At 32.0% G+C, this 23105-nt stretch overlaps 1 protein-coding gene across 1 annotated transcript in view; it reads right to left on the reverse strand.

Annotated features, from left to right (window-relative positions):
- CNBD1 (cyclic nucleotide binding domain containing 1) overlaps positions 1 to 23105 on the reverse strand; it is a 381722-nt gene that overhangs the window by 47345 nt on the left and 311272 nt on the right. The window contains 2 exon segments of the mRNA XM_036830074.1: positions 12032 to 12164; positions 13393 to 13530. Coding sequence (XP_036685969.1) covers positions 12032 to 12164; positions 13393 to 13530 — 271 coding nt within the window.

Genomic DNA, 23105 nt, shown 5'->3' on the forward strand with positions numbered 1-23105 from the left:
TAAATAAAAAAACACACCTTTATATATTTTTTCTAATTGTTAATTCTTTGAGATCAAACCGAAACCTTACATTTAGCTCCACAAATACTTGAGTTTATTTGATTTTAAATCCATTTCTTTTCACCTCCACAAAGCAACTACTTTAGTGTTTTGCACATAATAAATGTTTAGTAAAAATATTAATTGACTAAATGTCAAGAAGAAATTCTGTAAAAGCACTTATTTACAAAAGAGATAATCTTTGATACAATGCACAACCAGGGCATTTCTCTTGGTTTCTGAGTACAGGCAATAAACTATTTTTATCTAAATTTAAACAGAAAAAGTTTTATTAGAAGATGTTAAAAGGCTATAGAAGAGCCATGGAACATGGTTTCAAAACTATAGAGTCAAAAGAACATCAGCCAGTGAATAAGTCCACCCACAGCATGGAGCTCTTAGAAGAAATCTGTCTCTTGCCAATCATCGGTAGTAATGCTAAGGGTGAAATCAGAACCACCATGCTTATAAGAGGAGCTGCTCCCTGACTACTTCCAAATGTTGTATAAGCATATCTGCAAAGCAAAGCTCAGGCCATAATCAAAATTAAAGTACCACATTGTATCCAGGACGTGTAGTCTTTAGCTTTTCTTAGCCTTCACAGTAGAGGAAGGCAGATTAGAAGTGTCTGGAAGAGGCATTGAGGAATATAATCTGCAGAATCTACCATACTCAGAAATTATTTCTCGCAGAAATATTTATAACAACAATGTGTATTATGACAAATTTTAAAAGTAAGAAGGAGATTACACTTATATTTTTCAGTCATTATCCCATTTCCACTGCCTTATATTATAGAAAGTTGGTTGCATATATAGTGAGAGTTGAACATAATGACTAAAAATAAAAATGATTAGTTGATAGATTCAAAATTTTTTACTCCTGGTGATTTCTTGAAAAGAACAGACTTCCAAACTGCCTTTAATTAGTGTTGTTCATAGTACCATGCTAATGTTTGTCTTATTTAATGGCCTATCAAATTTAAACTGGCTTTTATTTTACCTGGATTATGAATTGAAAACACAGTGTTCTCCCATAATTCTTAGTGTTTGACTGATTGCAATGATATAATTTCCTTAAATTTCTACTCGATGATAGTAAAGCAAAAAATTTTGTTTTAATCAAAATTTAACAATGAAAGTAAGTTTAAATATACTAAGATTAAATCAGCAAATACTATTTCTCTCAATTAAAGAAAATATATGGTAAGTGTTAATGCAAACCATTTATACTGAGCAGTAAAGAGTTAAATTATTTACTTCTGGAAGTAATATGTGATAACTTTGGTCTAAAGGCACACACCAACATCAAAACATTCATTCATTTTTTTCATTCAACATATATATCAAGCACCTACAAAGTCTAAGCACACCTTTGGACACTGAAAAATAAGATGAACACATTCCAGAGGAATTTTACGTCTATTGGGAAAACTGAGTCTTAAGTTATTAATTGTGACATAGCATGATTAGTGTTAAGATAAAACAGAGGTTAGTAAATTTTGGCCCATGGGCTAAATCTCGCTCAAGGCTTATTTTAGTACAGGTCTCCAGCTAAGAACATATTTTACATATTTAAGGGGAAGAGGAGGAGGAGGAGGAGGAGAAACAGATGAAGGAGAAGGAGAAGTAGAAGATGAAGCAGAAGCAACAGCAACAGAGACTGTACATGACCAGCAAAACACATACTTACTACTTTTTTTACAGAAAAAGTTTGCTGAATCCTCAGATGTGGGATAAACAGAGATCTCTAGAAGCAAAGATACAGAAGTATAACCTAATTGGTCTTGGAAAAATTGCCTTCACAATAAATAAATTTGGTGAGATGAAGTTTAAGGAACTTCTCCAGGAAGTGGGAACAGCATGTGTAAAAACCTAGAGGAGGAGAGCACTACTAGAACTGATGAAAGTATAGAACGTCTGAAACATGAACAGAAAGGAGAAGAATGATTCAATGTAAACTTGGAGACTCAGACCTGGCCCAGATGCAAACGGACTTTTAAACAATATTAAGGATTTTATATTTTAATCTATTGATGATGGGAAGAAAAAATATTGGTAAGGACATGAATGATAAGATAAACTTTACTTTAGTACCAGTTAGTATAGCTGAATGTATAGGGTATAGTATAACTGAGGAAAAGGAGAGTGGGAAGAGAGGAGAGGAAAAAAAGAATTTAAGGTGGTGACAGAAATCTGGTTCTGGGTAAGATGGAATAAGCACACAGGCATATCATAGTACAAATCCTAAAAGCCAAAGACAAGGAGAATATATTGAAGCAGAAAGAGAAAAATAACTCATCACTGACAAGTGAACCATAATAAGATTAACAGTTGACTTCTCATCCGAAACTATTTGAAGCCAGAAGACAATGGGATAATATATTCAAAGTGTGCCAAAAATGAAACAAAACCGTTTCAACAAAGAATTCTATATCTAACAAAAATATCTTTCAAAACTAAAGAAAAGCATTTCTAGTTAAATAAAACCTGAGATTATCCATTGCTAACACATACTCCTTAAAAGAAATGCTAAAGGAAGATCTTCAGACTGAAAGCAAAGAACACCAAACAATAATTCAAATCTGCTTGAAAAATCAAAAAGTGACACTAAAGGTAAATATGTAATTACAGAAGGTGGCATAAACATATATTTATTATCCTTCTTCTCTTACCTATCTTAAACAATGATTTGTGAAATAACAAGTGCATGATTCTGATTTGGGTCTATAATATAAAAATGTAATATACTTGCCAATAACAGCGCAAGGAGGTAGATAGGAGAAACTTATAATGCACTAAGGAAATGACATCAGATGGTAACTCGAATTTACAGGAATAAATGAAGATAACTTGATAGAGTAAATAAGGTGTTTAATATAGCAAACACTATAAATACATACTTGCCCTCTCTTTTTCTCACAGTTTCTTTAAAAGACATAAAACTACATAAAATAATAATGATAATTTATTGTTCAGTTTGTAACATATATGAATGCAATATGTACAATAATAGTGCACAGAGAAGGAAAAGGAAATAGAGCTATATATTGTAGCATTTCTATATCTAACTGGAAATAAGTTAGTAAAAATTTGAAGGAGGTTCTGATAAATTGAGATGTATATGGTTAGTCCTAGAGCAAATATTAGAGAAATAACAAATATAGTAAATTAAAAAATCAGTTTTTCTAGTCCAGCAAGTAAGGAGCTTAGGAGACACAACTGCATCCTAACAACAAGTAGAAAGCTAAAAAAACTGAAAAATCAAGAATTCTTAACTCATAAGAGATATGAGGTCATAGGTCAAATTGCTGCCCACAAAATTGAAGAGACTAACAAGCAAATACAGAGAATCACAACTTACTAGAGCAGAAACCTCAATAAAAACCAGGATTGAGGTAGAAAGATCAGAACTGTAATTGACAAAATGCTGAAGGTTCACTGAAGACAAATCTGAGAATTAAAAACTCCAAGAGGACCCAGACAACAGAGAATCCTCATTCTTTTATGACTTTTACCTCCTGGATCTCTACCAGGTTCCTACAGTAAATATATAGAAAAATTCCTCATGCTTCTGGCATGAAATAGGACAGCACACTTTGTTCTTAACAAGACCTGCCTTTAGGAGAAACCTAGTTTGGTCGAGCTTAACCTAACAGGGTTTTATCAAAGGTTAACTGAACTGAAGAAAGGGAAATTCCTAACTCCAGTCCACTCTGGCCAACCTGCCCTATCTAATGGGGGCGGGGGGGAGGGAGGACTGAGAAGTATGTATGAAGTTCACATTCCAGAGGCATAGGCTTGCTATAAGACTGAGACCTCCTCCCCCTACACCTTACGACCATATTACTAAAATATATAATAGCAATCTGGTACCCAGTATATCATGCCTAGCTATCAAGAAAAAAATTTTAAAACATACTAAAAAGCAAAAGTCACAGATGGAAAAGACAGAGTAAGCATCAGAATGAGACACGCCAAGGATGTTGAAATTATCAGATTGGGAATTTATATACTAAGGGTTCTAATGAATAAAGTAGACAGCAAGCAAGAACAAATAAACAATGGAAGCAGAGAGAGGGAAGTCCTATTAAAAAAAATAATAAAAATAAATGCTTGAATTAAAAAGAAATATAACAGAAATAAAGAACACCATTGATAGGGTTATCAGCAGACTGCACACAGCTGAGAAAGAATTTGTGAGCTCTAGGATATCTAATCAGAAACCTCAAAAAGTGAAAGGCAAAGAGAAGAAAGACTTAAAAATAAATAGAGTAATCAAGAACTGTGAGACAACTGCAAAAGGTACAACATGCCTAATGGGACTATCAGAAGAAAAAAAAAGAGAGAAAGGAACAGGAGAAATATTTGAAACAGTAATGACTAAGAATTTCTCTAAATTAATAATAGACACCAAACCATAGATCAATCCAGAAGCTCAGAGAACACGTAGCAGGATAAATGCAGAATAAATGTCCCCCCAGAAAACAAAAACAAAACAAACAAAAAACCAAACAACTACACCTCAGCATTTTATTTTCAATTTATAGAAAAGCAGAGATAAAGAAAAAATCCTGAAAGAAGCCAGAGGATAAAGCATCTTACATGTAGAGGATCAATGATAAAAATTACAACCAACTCCTCAGAAATTATGCAAACCAGAAGAGAGAGGAGTGAAATATTGAGAATGTTAAGAGAGAAAATCCATCAATGGAGAATTCTTGACTCTGCGAAATTATCCTTCAAAAGTGGTGGAGAAATAAAGACTTTCTCAGGCAAAGAAAAATTTAAGGAATTTGTTGCCTCTATATCTGCCTTGCAAGAAATGTTAAAATAAATTCTTTAGAGAGAAAGATAATTATATAGGCCAGAAACTCAGCTCTATATAAAGAAAGGGAAAGTCTCAGAGAAGGAATAAAGTGAAGGTAACATAAAAACTTTTATTTTTCTTCTTCTTAATTGATCTAACAAATAACAGCTTGTTCAAAATAATAATGACAACACTGTATTTGACTATGTATGCTTAGGAATATATATATATATATATATATATATATATATGCCTAGCTATGTTACATATGAGTACAATCACTGACAGCAATGCTACAAAAGATAGGAGGGAGGAATGAGGATTATTTTATTATAAGATAGTCACACTACCTGTGAATCAGTAAGTGTTATTTGTAAGTGGACTTGGATTAGTTATAAGTGTACATCCTAAACTCTAGGGTAACCACTAAAAACAGTAAAAAACTTTTACTAAAAACAGTATAACTGACATGCTAAGAAAAGAGAGAAAATGGAATCATATGAAATGTTCAGTTAAAACCACAAAAGGCAGAAAATGAGTAGAAGCCAAAAACAGAGAACAAAGAACAAGAGTAACAATTAGAAAACAGTAACAAATATGGCAAATTTTATCCAAATATATCAATAATCACTTTGAATGTCAATGGTTTAAATGTACCAATTAAAAGACAGAGATTGTCAGAGTGTATAAAAAGAAAAGAGACCCAACAATATGTTATCTATAAGAAACCCACTTTAAATATAAAGACACATATAGATAAAAAATAAATGTATGGAGAAAATATACCATACTAACACTAATCAAAAGAAAGTGCAAATAGCTATATTAACTTCAGACAGAGCAGACTTCAAAGTAAGGAATGTTATGAGAGATAAAGAGGGCATTACATAATGATAAAGAGGTCAATTGTCCAGGAAGACATAATGATCCTTAACATATATTTGTTAGCAACAGAGTGTCAAAATATGTGAAGCAAAAATTATAGAACTTCAAGGATAAATAGATAAATCCACTATTATATTTGGAGACTTCAACTCCTCTCTCTCAAAAAGGGAAAGATCCAACAGGAGTTGAATTCAATACCACCATCGGTGAACTGAATAGAAGATATCTATAGACTACAACAACAGCAGATGACTCATTCTCCTCAAGGTCACATGGAATATTCACCAAGAGAGACCACATTCTGCACTATAAAACACGACTTAAATTTAGAAGGATAAAAATCATACAATGTGTGCCCTTAGACCACAATGGAATTAACTAGAAATCAATAACAGAAAGATAATTGGAAAATTTCAAAATATGTGGAGATTAAGCAACACACTTCCAAATAATACATGGGTCAAAGAAGAAATCTCAAGAGAAATTTAATAATATTTTGAATTAAATGTAAATGAAAACACAATTTTTCGAAATTTGTGGGATGCAGTGAGAGCAGTGTTTTAAGGGAAATTTATGGCATTGAATGCATTTATTAGGAAAGAAGAAGTAGCTAACATAAAAAAAATCTAAGCTTCCAACTTAGGAAATTAGAAAAAGAAAAGCAAATTAAATCTTAAGTAAGCAAATGGAATAAAATAAAAAAAAATAGGGCAGAAATCAATGAAATTGAAAACAAAAATCAATAGAGAAAATCAACAAAATCAAAAGCTGGTTCTATAAACAACAATGAGCAAGGGGAATTTGAAATTTAGGATGCAATCCTATTTACCTTAGCATCCCCCAAAATGAAATACTTAGGTATAAATCTAATAAATATGTATACGATCTATACAAGGAAAACTATAAAACTCTGATGAAAGAAATTAAAGAGCTAAATTAAAGGAGAGATATTCTATGCTCAGGATAGGAAGACATTATTGTCAAAATGTCATTTCTTCTCAACTGGATCTATAGATTCAATTCAATCCAAATTAAATTCCCAAGTTTTTTTGTGAACATTGATTAACTGATTCTAAAGTTTATATGGAGAGGCAAAAGATCCAAAAGAGCCACCACAATATTGAAGGCGAAGAACAAAGTTGGAGGACTGGTACTATCTAAGTTCAAGACTTGTTATAAAGCAATGGTAATCAAGACAGTGTGATATCGACTTAATGATAGACAAATACATCAATGAAACTGAATAGAGTGCCGAGAAATGTACCCCATAAATATATCTAACAGATCTTTGACAAAGGAAGAAAAGTAATATAATAGAGCAAAGGTAGTCTCTTCAACAAATGGTGCTGGAACATCCACATGCAAAAAAATGAATCCAAACGCAGACCTTACACCTTTCACAAAACTAACTCAAAATGCATCATAGACATAAATGTAAAAAGGCAAAATTATAAAACTTCCAGAAGGTAACATAAGAAAAAAAATCTAGGTGACCTTGGGTATAGTGATGTCTTCATTAAAGTTAAAGACTTCTGCTCTTCAAAATACACATTAAGAGTATGAGAAGACATGGAACACATTGGGAGAAAGTATTTGCAAAAGATACATCTGAAGAACACTGTTATCCAAAATATACAAATAACTCTTAAAATGCAACAATAAGAAAAATAAATCTGATAAAAAATGGGCCAAAGACTTTAACAGACATTTCATCAAAGAAGATATATAGATCATAAGCACATGAAAAGGTGCTCCAGTCACATGTCATCAGGGAAATTAAAATTAAAACAACAAAATACCATTGCAAATCTATGTGAGTGGCCGAAATCTAAAACACTGACAACACCAAATATTAGCAAAGATATGGAGCAACAGGAATTCCCATTGCGGTGAAAGTACAAAATGGTACAGCCACTTTGAAGTAGATTATTTTGCAACCTTTTTTAAAAAATTTTATTTATTTTATTTATTTACTTTTGGCTGCGTTGGGTCTCCGTTGCGGCATGCAGTCTTCTCATTGCAGTGGCTTCTCTTGTTGTGGAGCACGGGCCTAGGCACACAGGCTTCAGTAGCTGTGGCTCGCAGGCTCTAGAGAACAGGCTCAGTAGTTGTTGGGCACGGGCTTGGTTGGTCCGCAGCATGTGGGATCTTCCCAAACCAGGGATTGAGCTCATGTCCCCTGCATTGGCAGGTGGATTGTTAACCACTGAGCCACCGGGGAAGTCCTGGTACAGCCACTTTGAGAGACAGTTTGGCCGTTCCTCCCAAAACTGAACATACTTCTATCATACTATCCAGCAATTTCATTCCCTGATACTTACCCAAAAGAGTTGAAAACTTATGTCCACACAAATCCTGCATGCAAATGTTTTTAGCAGCTTCATTCATAATGCTAAAAGCTGAATGCAACTAAGATGCCTTACAGTAGGTGAATAGTTAAATACACTGTGGTACAGCCAGACAATGGAATATTGTCCAGTGTTAAGAAGAAATGAGCTATCAAACCATGAAAAGATTTGGAAGAAACTTAAATATTAAAGTGAAAGAAACCAATCTGAAAAGGCTACATATATATTGTATGATTCCAATTCTGTGACAATCTGGAAATGGTAAAATCAAAAGAAAGCAGTAAAAAGATCAGTGGTTGCCAGGGGTTTAGGGAGGAGAAAGAGATGAAAATGTGGAGCACAGAGAATTTTTAAGGCAGTAACTATTCTGTACAATACTATAATGGTGGATAAATATCATTATACATTTGTCCAACCCACAGAATATCTAATACCAAAAGTAAGCCCTAATGTAAGCTATGGGCTTCGGTTGATGATGTTTCCATGTAGGTTCATTAATTGTAACAAATGAACCACTCTAGTGACGTATGCTAATAGTAGGGGATAGTGTGCAAGACTGGGGTCAGGGTTTATATGGGAAATCTCTGTACCTTCTGCTCAGTTTTGCTGTGAACTGAAAACTTCTCTAAACAATAAAACCTTTTAAAAATAATTAAATGAATTAATATGCTATATTACAAACTATTCACTTATGCAAAAGAAGAAAGGAGGAAGAAAAACGCATCATGATCAATGGCACCCCTAGACACAAACCTGTTTCTGGGATGCTCAAGAGTGTCCTTGGGGCTAAAAGTTTTGATACCCTGCAGAGTTAATTGATCTAGAAGGACTGATGTCAAAAAGTTGGGATTTAGAGCCTAGAACTTCAAATTTCCATTTTGTATAAATTCTGTGACTGAAACTCTCCATTTTTGGCTTGTGAAGACTAGAAAATTTTTTACAATTGCTATATTTGCATATTTTATCTTTTAAAACTAAATTTATTACTACATTTTTAGTATCTCTAATGATTATGTTTGCTATATTGTATCCAACCTGGAAAAGATGGAGCATACTGACATAAGCAGGATAACAATAAAATGTATACAAATGGTTCATTAATGTCGTTAATTTACCATTTTTTCTTATACACATGATACACATAGAAACAGGTTGATTAGTGAGATCAACTGGTTTCCATTTTCCATCCAGTCACACCTGGAAAAAATATCACCTGTGCAGACTTTAGCTGGTGTGATACAAACCAGACAGACCCAAATAACAAGCAACATTGTACACATCCATTAAACTCAATCTCCCTTTGCATATGAAGCAAAAGTAAGAAGACTTAAGAAGTTAACAGAGGAATAGTGTCAGAAATGTTTTATTTATTTCATAGATTTCCAGGTATTAATCCTAGATTCTATCAATCTTTTGAATAATTTCCTAGATGTCTCTGAAACTTCATCCAATATATTTTTCTAAAATAAGATCAAAACACAAGTAATTATGCTTTGGAAATCATACTACTGCTAATTTTAAGCCTATCAATAGATAATGAAAGTATAATTTGAGCTATGCCCTACATTTTCTGATAAAAATTCTAAATAAATCTTGAGTAAAGTGAAGAAGTATTATGTCTAATGTTTCTCTTTGATATATCAAGTTTGTCACCACCATAAAAGAAAATTAGTTTAGGTTGAAAGAACTTATTCTTCACCTAGGAATGTTTATTTATAAGAACATAGTATTTCAGAGCTGAAAGAAGCCTTGAGAATCATCTAGTGAAACTGCCATTCTTCCCTAAGGAGATTAAATGGTTTTTTAAACTGTATACGTGTAAGGACCAAATATTTAAACAACCGGGAATCAGTGGAAGAATTATGTTACTTTTGACTTATACGATATAATCACAGATTGTTCAATGTGATAGTTTCCACCATTACTTTAAAAGCATTTACCAAAAAAGAACTTGAACCCAGCATGTCTAAGAAACTATGTGCCCACATTTTCTTAACTTTTTGATGCTAAATTTAAATATTTTAGATTGATATTTCAGACCGAAACACATATTATTCATCATTAGTAATCAAATACATTAAAACACATAATTATTCCCCTATTCCAAATCCCATATTCTTTTGGTTTACGTAGTTGAAAAAAATCTTTGATTATGGTTTCTTTCTTCCTCTAAAACCATCTCAAAAATATTAATGTCCTGATAAATTGGCAAGTTTCAGATTTTTTTTTTATAAAATAGCCCTGGAACTGAGGCATGGACCAAGAGTTAATATTTCAAATACAGAAGGGAGACCCATGGTAAATCCAAGCACCCAATTAAAAAAAAAAAATTCTATACAATAAATATACTGAGTTTAGAAATGCTAATTCCCAGTTTTTTACACATCAGTTTACTATTTGTCTTCTAAGTGTACTTTTGGCCAAAAAATGAATACAGCATTAGGAAAAATGTTTCATGAACAAAAATACAACATGACATTCAATTTTTATAAGCAAGAAGAAAATATATATTTGGCTAAATATGGGCTACACACTGTATTTCAAAAGATGATAAATAAAATATAAAAACAAGCACAGGAAAGAAATTTGGAACAAAGTCAGGAAAGGGTGCATAGTCTCACTAAACTGAACACGTTTATTAGGGAGTCTCAGCTTTTGAAGCATAGGTATTTATTTTTTCCAATAAATGAATCTTCTGTATGGTGCTATATTAACCTCACTTTTCTATTATATAGCGGCTCCCTCAAAGGATAGCTTAGCCAGATTCTGTAATTTCTTCACCATATTTTTATTGTTAGAATAGTCACATTTTGGAATTTATAACTTAGACTCATTCTTTTTAGAACTTTAATTTCAAACTTAATTCAGAAATGTTCTCCTCCTCCTGGTACCACATCTCTCACCACAATTATGGATCTGCAGGTTTGAGGTAGGGCACTATAGTGATTGCTGACTGAAGATTCTGACACACCTACCATAGTTCCTCTTGTGTTGGTGTCTTAGTTTTGGCTACTATAACAAATAGCATCAGCTGAGTTGGCTTAAACAACAAACATTCCTCACAATTTTGAAGGCTGGGAAGTCCAAGATCAAGGTGCGAATAGATTCAATGTCTGATGAGAGCCCTCTTTCTGGTTTGCAGATAGCTGTTTTCTTGTAGTATCTTCACATAGCCAAGAAAGTGAGATCAACTCTTTCTCTCTCATCTCTTCTTTTAAGGGCACTAATCTCATTCACAAGGACTCCACTCTCATGACTTAATTGCCTGCCAAATGTCCCACATCCAAATAACATCACCTTAGCGAATAAGGCTTCAACATATGAATTTTGTGGGACACAAACATCAGTACATAGCAGTTGGCATCTCTTATTTAGTATGCTTCTCATAAATGGAAATATTGTACAAAATGACTCAACACCACCTACACTTTTTGTGTATACATAACCCAGAAAATGCATGTGTCATTGTCATGCTGAATATTGGAAATGTAGGCAGCTTCACTGCTGCTACTCCTTATCTCAGTCTTATCTATTCTCTATAATGATATTTTTCCCTGATAATGTGTACAGATAAGCAAACATGCAGCTTAGGTAGGTGTTCTACCAGGAGAAAAGAAAAAAATAATGACTGTAACTTCTCACTGCCTTTATCCTTTATAGTTTGGTCTTTACATTGACTGCTAGGCTGGGGCAAGAAGGGTAGGGGCTGTGGGGAGAAATAGGAGGATGTGGAAGTAAGTCTACTTCTGAGATCACTCTTCAAGTCAATACAGAATGATTTTTAATTAAAAAACCAACAATCTAAATGTCCAATTGAAAGGTAACATTAAATATATTAGAGAAATACATGTGAAGAAATATTATATAAAATATTAAATCTATGACAAATTACAAATTCCAATAATGTAATATAATATAAAGAAAATAATCCAAAATTGCTTTAAACTCACCATGACCTGGAGGAAACTTTTTCTATTTAGTGAGTGTAACTAGCTCATATATGGATAAAGTAGGCCACTCCACATAATATGGACACTTATGGATTAATTTCACCTTATTTTTATTTTCCAGTTTTGTTTTTTCCTGAAAAAAAGTCATTATCAAAATTTATATTACATAATTTAAAAAAAAGAGAGAAAAATATAGAAGATAGATAAAAGGCAGTAAAAGAAAAATAAAGGTTATATGGATGTAACTTAGTATAAAATGTATTTGAATTTTATAGGAGCATGACCACATAACCATATTGAAATTTTAATCTTCAGATTTGCTACTAAAATATTTTCCCACCTTTCAAAATATTTTTAGGCTCCTATAAATGTTTTAGCATTAAAAAAAAAAAACTTATCATAGTCAAGACTACACTCAAAAGTTGTGTTTGATAATACCAAATAAATGATACTGACATTTTGAAAATAAAAACAAACATATGAAACTTTTTTTTAAGCCAGCCACTCTGAAACCAGAGATTTGGAAGGAAGTTGAATCCTGGGAAAGTCTTCTGTATCACCAACACTGAGACCACTCTATCTAAAGAAATCCCAACTATTAAAGACCTAAATCAAGAAGATGGATGTCTCCCCATCTCCCTCCAGCATGAGCACCTCACTGTGGCTGATGCCAGTGCTCTGCAGCACCTGCACCATAGTTAAACCCTATCAAGAGGAGCTGACAGAGCATGACCATGGTGGGCTCCCAATCCGTCATTTATACAAATTTCCTCTTCCATCCAGGGGAGAAGAAATAGAAGAGAGGGGAATTTGGGGATTTGACTAAAAGAGAATATTGTTAAAATTGAAGAAAATAAGTTATCCTAATGCAGCAGAATTAGGGGCTCAGAATTAAGTTGTGATCACCTACTCATGAAGCTCTCGGTCTTGATGTATGTTATACATATGAAATAGTGTGCAGATAATTCTCAAGTATTTGTTCCTCCTAAGGTAGACTGTAGAGGTTTAGAGATCTCTGATCATTCTGGTATCCCTCATACATGACATGCTGTTGACACCCAAAACATACAGTTGTTGAATGAATGAATAAGTGAATGAGTGAATGAATGGATGAATTTTAAATTCATGAAAAACCAAATGCACTCAAACATATAACAAATTATATCCATAGAGACCTTTCCACTTCAACTACTCATCAGAGGCTTAAGTGATGTTCATCAAATAAATAATATTTTTATGGTCTCCAGTTCAAGACAAATTAAAATATAAAAGAGATATGGACATCTTCTGCCTAGAGAGGCAAAACTTAGTGTTAATTTACACCCATATTGTGTTAATAAATAGATTAGATATGGTCATACCGATTTTAACTTTGCATAATTCTTTGCAGGGATTTTAAGAATTTCACAATCTTCTTCTGCCACCACTGAGAACGCCTTTGTTTCTGATTCAGTCGGAGCTGTAACTTCCAGGGTTCCAAAGGTACTCCATTGTCCAAGCTGTAAAAACACCAAAAGCTACTTAAACTTCATTATCATTCGTCAACATAAAATTACCAATTATAGTGAAAGGATCAATCTAGGAGAGCCAGCAAAAGAGTAAATGGTAGATCACGCTCCTGCTCTTTGAAAGAAGGGGATCCAAACATGCTTGTATGGATGTCATACTTCTTTTGTCCAATGTCACTTTCCCAAAGCAAGAAAATTTTTTAAATTTATTTTTTCATTAGCATAAAATAAATAAGTTATAAGAATAGATCTTCTGTTTTATTCACTGATTCATTTTAAGTGCCTGAAATTGTGTTTGGTACATAGTAGCCATTCAAAAAATATTTGTTGTTAGAATGAGGAAAATAGTGTACTTATATCCATGGTCTTCCATTTATTTTATTATACTCATATGTTGGTAAGTAATAATGGAAATGAATACAGTGTTAGGCAGGTGTAAATCACTGACATATATATGTATTCATGTATGGTCTCCTAATTTACTATGTTAAAAATAAATATTAAGCATGGCAAAAATGTTACCACTAGAATACATATTGTAAGTTATTAGGATGTAGTGAGAATGTGTACAGTTACAAAGAGGATTTGTATTCATGTTTGCCTGAGAAAATTGGAGGACATCTAGAAAAGCAAGGGAAGCTTCTCAGAGAAAACATCAGGTCAATATGGCTATCTAATGATGATATAGGAAATCTTCCACTCTTCCACTTCATATCCTTAAAAAGGCTGAATATTTTTCTTTTTAGTTGAATGAATAGCTGAGATTGAATATTTGGAAATAAAGGACTTGAAACAATTACTGCTGAAGCCAAAGTGGTCCACAGTGATATCAAACTAGGAGGAGGGCCTAAGGGATTGAGTTCTGGGGTTGTCAACCATATTAGAATAGGAAACTCAGGACTATACAGGTGAGGAATTGGAGTTGGACCTTTTTGCCTTAAGCCTAGGACATTGAAGGATTGTCCCATATATTAAATGGAAACAACAAAAACTCTACCCATTAATCTAGCTGTGGAACTGGGTAGAATTGTCATAAAATCAGGATCCTAGGTCTGCAACTTGTGTGGGTGCAGATTATACATTCACACATAGTACAGGACCCAAAGCTAATGTAAAGCCTGGTACACAACTGAAAAAACCCTAGGATCCAGGAAGGTTCAATTTTAAAACTCTATGTATGAATTCAGAAGACAAGGAACTCCCACGGAATGCAATCCCTGATAATAACAAAATCACTATAGAAAATTGCAAGCCACACAAGTGAACAAACCCGTGAGGAAAGTCAACAAAAAAAAAAGAACTAGAAAAATAATGAACAACTTAAAAGAAGTTGTACACGTTTAATATATTAAGACCATAAAACCAGAGCATGACATTATGGAGGCAAAAAGAGACATTTTGTGAAATAACAAAATTAAATTTCTATAAGTAAAAAATAAAGTTATTGAAAGAAAAACACAATGAATGTATTAATTAGTAAATTTAAACTAAAGAAAGAATTCAGAACATGGACAAAATATGAGAAGAACATCCAGAATAAACTATGAAAAATATAGAAGGAATGGAAATAAGTGGGAGATTTTAAAAGATATAGAAGATAAATGAAGACCATTCAGCCTATATCTACTAGGATTTCCAGAAGAAAGCAAAAAAAAAAATGAGAGTGAGGTGATACATAAGTGACAATGGCTGCAAATTTCCAGAACTGAGAGAAGAGTTGAGTCCTGAAAATGAAGGAGGACACAAAATCTAGATACATATTTGTATTTTATATCACTGCTCAAAATTTTGTATACTTCCTTAACCTTTCTCCTCCAAATCCTCCTTCTTCATCGTATTAGTTATCAGTAATTTCAAGCAGATGTTCTCTACATATTTTTCCAGATTTTCTAATTTTTTTTAAGTATAAGACTTAGTCTGAGTTACCTAATAAATTATTATGAAAGCATAAGTCCTCCATGATTTTGAACAACCTTCTTAAGACTTTCTTTCTTCATTCATTAACCAATATCATCAGACAACCTAACAATGTTAGGACAGTATTCAACTTCCAATGCTCTTTACATACCCACTTATTTTAGTTGAATTAATTTTAAAATTAACATTTATAACATTTCCATTCTGTTCTATAACTATGGTCATCTTCAAAATGCTAGGAAAAAGAACTTGCGAAGAACTAGAATTGTATATTTACTTAAAATAACAATAATATAGAGTGAGAGTAAAACAAACAACAAGATGATAATTTTAGGCAGCATGTGAAACAAATTACTAAAAGATGAATTTTAGCTGGAAAAACATTGAATCCAAAGAAAAGGGATGCAAAGAAGTTGATAAAAATTGGTAAATGTAAATAACATTTACTTATATATAATAATTTTTAAATGACTAATATAGAATGCCTTTAAAATGAGATAAATTTAAAATAATTTTACAACAGAAACTCCAAAGAAAGGAGCAGGAAGATAGAATTAAAATGTCTATGCTCTGGAAGTAGGAAAGAAAAAAAGATTTATGCAACTTTTCTTAGTTCAAATTACAAATTTAATATAGGAATTAGAACTTTTTAAATGGAAAAAAGAAAATAAATACAATGATATAAAAATAAAGAAATGATAAAAATTTTATGTACCTAAAATGTCTAATAAACACCAATAATTTGACCTAAAAAATGAAAACAACAACAAAGGCAAATGATTATAAAGATGACAAAAATATTTGTAAAATTTCCAGAAGAGAACAGCCAAATGAACCGCACACAAAAAAAACATGCTCAACCTCACTAGAAAACAGAGATGTACATGGTACACACATATATTCATCCATCCGAATGAAAATATTAAATTACTCTAACCTATGAGACTGGGGAGATACTTTAATACATAACTCTAGAAACTGTAAACATCTTCAAAAATGGGAAATAAATAATAATATAAACAAAGAATGTGTGAAATACTTTATCCAGAAACCCATTCCCTAGGAATCTACCTTAAATAAATAAATACTTTCTTAAGGATACATTTAAAGATGTTAAGGCAGTACTTTTTAGCAGCCCCTGACTGGAATATTCCTTAATGTTCACCTACTTAGATCAATATGGGTGTGTGTTTGTGTGTGTGTATGTAGTGTGTGTGTCTATGTATGTATGTATATATGTATGTATATATGTATATATATATATGTTTGTGAGTAAATTATACATATATTCAAACAACTCTAAGTTTTAACATACTGTTAATGATTTGTAACATCTATACATCTTAACCTAAGATTCCTTATAATGAAAAAAAAGTAAAAGGTGAAAATTTATATTAAAAATCTATTTTTATAAAGTGAACATTTACAGAAACAGTAATTTGTATAAGTGTATACAATTGTTTATATCCTGGTGTCAGTTCAGGGAAACATATACAAGTGTAAAAGGCTATTCAGAGGAGAGATGGAGTGAAAATGACAAATGATTTATTAAGTTTTTCTTCAAACTTCCTTGTATTTTTTTCAATGATAATAGGGAGTATGGATTAAATTTTAGACATTTTTGAAGACATTTAAAATGCGGGTTCAAAACAACATTCTCTGTCTCCTAAGACAATATAAATAAAAGCAAAAATAAATAAATGGGACCTAATCAAACTTATAAGCTTTTGCACAGCAAAGGAAACCATAAACAAAACAAAAAGACTACCCTCAGAGTGGGAGAAAATATTTGCAAATGATGTGACTGAAAAGGGCTTAATTTCCAGAATATACAAACAGCTCATACAACTTAACAATGAAAAAACAAACAACCCAATTAAAGAATGGGCAGAAGACCTAAATAGACATTTCTCAAAAGAAGACATACAGATGGCCAAGAGGCACGTGTAAAGATGCTCAACATAGCTAATTATTAGAGAAATGCAAATCAAAACTACAATGAGGTATCACCTCACACCAGTCAGAATGGTCATTATTAAAAAGTCTACAAATAATAAATGCTGGAGAAGGTGTGGAGAAAAAGGAACCCTCCTACACTGCTGGTGGGAATCTAAACTGGTACTGTCACTATAGAGAACAGTATGGAGTTTCCTCATAAAACTAAAAAATAGAGTTGTTATATAATCCAGCAATCCCATTCCTGGACATATATCCAGAAAAGACAAAAGCTTTAATTTGAAAAGATACATGTACCCCAACATTCATAGAGGAACTATTTACAATAGCCAAGACATGGAAACAACCTAAGTGTCCATTGACAGATGAGTGGATAAAGAAGTTGTGGTGTATATATACAATGGAATATTACTCAGTCATAAAAAAGAATGCAAATGCCAAGATTATCATACTAAGCCAAATAAATCAGAAATGTATGTGGAATCTAAAAAATTGTACAAGTTAACTTATTCACAAAGACTAACAGACATAGAAATCACACTTATGGTTACCAAAAGAGGAAGGGGGGGTTGGATAGGGATAAATTGGGAATATGGATTAAAAGATACACACTACCATATATAAAATACATAAACAACAAGGGTCTACTGTATAGCACAGGGAACTACATTCCATATCTTGTAATAAACTACAATGGAAAATAATTTTAAAAATAGATATACATATATGTATATGTTGAATCACTTTGCTGTACACCTGAAACTACACAATATTATAAACCAAGTATATTTCAATTAAAAAAATTCTGTGTTATTTTTCATGCTTGTATTATCTCTTTTAATATCTTTGTATTGATACATAAAATACCTTAAATTATACACATCAAATGTTTATGGCTGTTATCTCTAGATGATGGAATTTCAGATAATTCCCCTTATTATTGTGTACCTCTCTGCATTTTCTAAATTTTTCAATAAATATAATTTAAAACTAGACATTTTGAAGTTATTTTAATGACCTACAACTCAATCTTAATTTTTTTGAAAATATTTATCAAGGTTATGTTGATAATCCTATTTTGGTGGGGATAGTTAGTAGAGTTGCACAAAAGGAAACAGTTTCTCTCACTTCTAAACTCTCATGTTATTTTACTGAAAAATAAATTGATAGATAACTTTATTGGGAAATAATATATTCACATGATTTAAGAATTAACTTCTGTAAAAATGCATAACCCAAACAACTTGTCTCTGAATATTATGAGTCAGTAAACCAATTACAATTTCTTTTGAATAAAAACATCATGTTAAGTTTTGTTTTAAACTGCATTTTGCAAGAATAAACTTTTCTGAAAAACAGAAGACTTTTATAAGTATAATTTTTGTTTTTGTATTATTTTTCCATTGCTTCTAGCTTCCAGACACATTAAACAAGATCAATGATTAAAACTACAGCTGCTATTTTTAAGCCAAGGAAGGGTCTTGTTCTTAACACTATGAAACATTTTCTTTTTTCTAAGGGGCTGAAGAGGCAGACAGAGAAAATACAAAGCCTCTATAGATCAGGGGTTCAAGGCTGAGGTCTAAGGATTGACTTTTAAAGACTCTTAAACTCCTAATATGTTATGCCAGTATGTGATTATTTGTAAATTTCCATTTTTCTTGAGTTTCTATCGCTTTCATTAGATTTTCAAAGTTGTCTGTGTGCCCAAAGAAGGTTAAAAAGAACTGCTCTAAATAGAAAAATATTACTTTTCCCCTATGATTTTAAAAGGCTTATGTAGGAACTGCTTTCTTATAACCAATGTTATACAATAAGAGAGGGATACAAAGATATTGCATTTTATAATATTTCAGAGGATTTTGGCCATATTTGGGTTGAATTGTGATATTTAGAAGGTAGAAGCAGGCACAAACTTAAGGTGAGGATAATTTGCTTGGGAACTCATCTCACTGGCTGAGAGATTGGACTGTGTGATTCTGTAGGAATTCTCTGGGTACAGTTGTTCCAAAGCTGTATGCTGAGTCAAACAAGATGTTTCCTATAATAGGAAAATAATTGATCATTTAAGATTATATTAATAATATTGCAGTCTCTAAGTGAAACCTACAAACCAAGTCGATTTTTAGATATAGTCAATAAATTCCTCTTTAAATTTGGCTAAACAAGACATCCTTTTATGTCCCCTCACACATTTTAGCAAGAAGAGTCTAGACATCATAATGAATAAGAGAAGTAGAAGTTCTTTTTATTTCCTCTAAAACAGAACGGTTCTTTCAAACACCCTCAGGGTATTTCCACCTCTTTAATTGTTCACATGAAACACTTGTCTGAAATATCTAGCACACTGACTGCTTGTCAATACTACCCAGCTTCAAGGTCCCGTTTAAATCTCATCTTTTTCGCAAAGTCACCTGGTTCATCACAGTCACCCCTCTGATTTATAATAAAGTATGTACTCTATTGTTTTTTTATATAACATGCAATGCTTTCCTAAGTAAGGGCACTCTAAAAATTAATGATACTATTATATTACTATCTTAAAACTGTGAGGATAAAGAAACTTGTTTCCTTCCCCCTAATACAGGGAGATTTTTCAGCAGCAAATGAGCCTGAGTTGCATAATCATCACGTGTTGCCATTTTAAGACCAGTAGTATTCTAATCAAATGTCCTTAATTTTAAAAAGTCCAGTTGTAAAAAATTAATTGCTCTATAGGTAAATCTTGAACTTGGTAAAAGTTTATCTGATGTCTTCCTTACTTAATTTCACTGTGGTTATAGAAGATTTCAAATTTAAATCATTTAAATCAATCATTTGAAATTTGTTGAGACTCAACCTGTGACTTAGCACTAAATCAATTTTTAAAAATGTTCCATGACCATTTAAAAGGAATGTGCATTCTGCAATTGTTGTTTGCATTGTTGAATACAAGTCTATTAGATCAAGTTTGTTGTGTTATTCAGAATTTCTATTTCTTTGCTGATGTATTTTTTTGTCTAGTTCTTTATCCGATTCTATTAAAAAAAACTCCCACTATAGTTGTGAATTTGCTTATTTCTTCTTTGTGCCCCATCAATTTTCACTTTATATTTTTTGAGGTCATAACTTTAGTGCACATAAACTTCACACTCATCGTGAAATATTCCTCTATCTTAAATGATGCCCTTGCAATAAAATCTACTTTACCTATTATTAGTATAGCTACCCCAGCCTTCTTTTGGTTAGTAGGATCTTATTTATTATCTTCCATTATATTTCTTTGAAAATTCTGGTATATTTATAATGAGGAGTGTCAGCATACAGGGTTTTATTTTACTTAGTCTGACAATCTTTGTTTATTAATTGAAGTATTTAGTCTGTTTATATATAATGTAATTATTGATATATTTGTGTTTAAATATGACATCTTAATATTTGTTTTCTATTTTGCTATCTACTTTTGTGTCATTTTCTCTCATTCATTGCTTCATTTTAAATTAAACAAACATTTCTCTATTATTTTATTATGTCATTTTTTAGCTTAGAGTATTTTTTTATTCTTTTGGCAGTTACTCTAGTAATAATAAAATGCATCCTTGTCTTACTGGAATATACTCTAAATTATTAATTTTTTTCACTTTCCAGAAAGGCAAAGACAAAAAATCTTTAACTCCATTTACCCTATCCTCTTTTTAGGTTTTATCACTTTTGATATATTTTATTTCTATATGCATGTAGACCTCCACACGTAACACTCTTACACAGTCAAAGAACATTTAAATCAACCACATAATCACCAGGTTTCTTTGTTCTTCAATCCTTTCTACATTCTTGTAGTTTATTTGGAATAATATTTTTTTTCTGCCTGAAGTTATTTGCCTTAGAATTCCTTTTTACACAGGTCTCCCAGCAATGAGATATCTCTTTATTATTTGTCTGAACACATGTTTATTCTGTCTTTATTTAAAGATATTTTATCTGGTTATAGAAGTCTAGATTGACAGCTATTTTTATCTCAATACTTAAAGAATTATCATTCCATGTTTTCTGACATAATTATTTTTTGAGAGAGCATTAAAATTTACTTTTGAACATATTGTGTCCTTTCCAGCTATTTCAATTTTAAGATTTTTCTTGGACTGGTTTTCATTACTTTCTAATGTGTCTAGGTGTGATTACCTAGCTTGTAATTCATACAGAAACTTGAATCTGTTGCTTGATGTCCTTCCACAGTCGGGAAAAAATTTCAACCAGTTCTACTTCAGGCAATGCCAAATATCGTTTCTGTCCCATTCTTATGCTTCTTTTTCTTAAACATTTTATTACAAACTTGTCAGAATTTTTCATCACCTCATATATATCTTATGCTCTTTTCTGTATCATTCATCTTTTTATCTTCATATTTACCTGTAATATTTTCTACTAATTTATTTTCCAATTCAGTAACTCTCCTGTTTTATCTAATCTGTTGATAAACACATCTGTTGAGTTATTAATTTGTTATTATATTGTTAAGTTTCAAAGTTACAATTTGTTTTTTTATTAAAATTTCAGATTTGTAATGAAATTCTCCCCTCATCTATTTTCTTCAAAATACAATCAGTTATTTTTAACTTATAACTTCAATAGCTGTATCACCTGTGTGTTAGTTTTATTGCTTTTTTCTATTGATTTTTTGGTATTTTGTCCTATATATGGATATTCTTGGCAATTTTTTATTCAATGCCGGACACTGAGTACAAAAAACTGTCATGGCTCTAGATGATATCATCTTTCTCTTAGATGTTTTACTTTTGTGCTGACAGTCAATTAGTATAGAGCAGATTAACATAATCCAATCAAGAATTGAGGTAATTTGAGGCTGATTTTAGTTCTGGTTTTCTACTGATAGACTAATATGTTTATGAGAACCTCTTATTCTTTGCAGATACAGAACTCTTAATTTCTATCTGTCAAGTGTTATGAGACTGATGACAATTCTTCTGTTAAAGTTGTAGCTGCATAATTTTACTTGGGTTCTGTGATGATTAATTTTATGTGTCAACTTGATTGGGTCATGGAGTGCCCAGATATTTGATCAAGTATTATTTTGGATGTTTCTATAAGGGTGTTTTTGGATGAGATGATCATTTAAATTAGTAGACTGAGTAAAGCAGATTGCCTTCCTTAATGTAGTGGACTCATCTATTCAATTGAAGGCCTGAGTAGAACAAAAGGCTGGCCCACCCCCAAACAAGGAAGAATTTTCCTGCCCTTTGGCTTTCAAACTGATCTTCCTGAATATCAGCAACATTGGCCCCTTATGTCTTGACTGCCTAAGTAAACTGAACTCAAGATTTTGTCACTTTGGTACTCTAAGACTCCTGAAAGTTCTGATTCACTACATTCTTCTTAGTTGTTCATCCTTATTATGCTTACAAATTGCCAGATGCCTCAAAGAATAAGCAACAGGAAATGTCTGGATCAAAACAATGTATTTCTCTTCTTGCTTGAATCATGGCCCTTCAAATCCTGGTTCCTTTGGTTGCTCTCAGATACCTTCAAAACAGTTGTTTGCTTGGTTGGTTTTATCCGGATTTTGTAATTGTTCTCAGCAAGGAGATTTGTTTGATGCAAGCTACTCTTCATGGTCAAAAGCAGACAGAGGTTAAGCAGACTAAAATGACTGCTTTTTTTTTAAAGCAAAATCTACTTCACTTTCTATTGTCTGG

The sequence above is a fragment of the Balaenoptera musculus genome, chromosome 17, assembly GCF_009873245.2.
Source record: "Balaenoptera musculus isolate JJ_BM4_2016_0621 chromosome 17, mBalMus1.pri.v3, whole genome shotgun sequence".
Classification (NCBI taxonomy): Eukaryota; Metazoa; Chordata; class Mammalia; order Artiodactyla; family Balaenopteridae; genus Balaenoptera; species Balaenoptera musculus.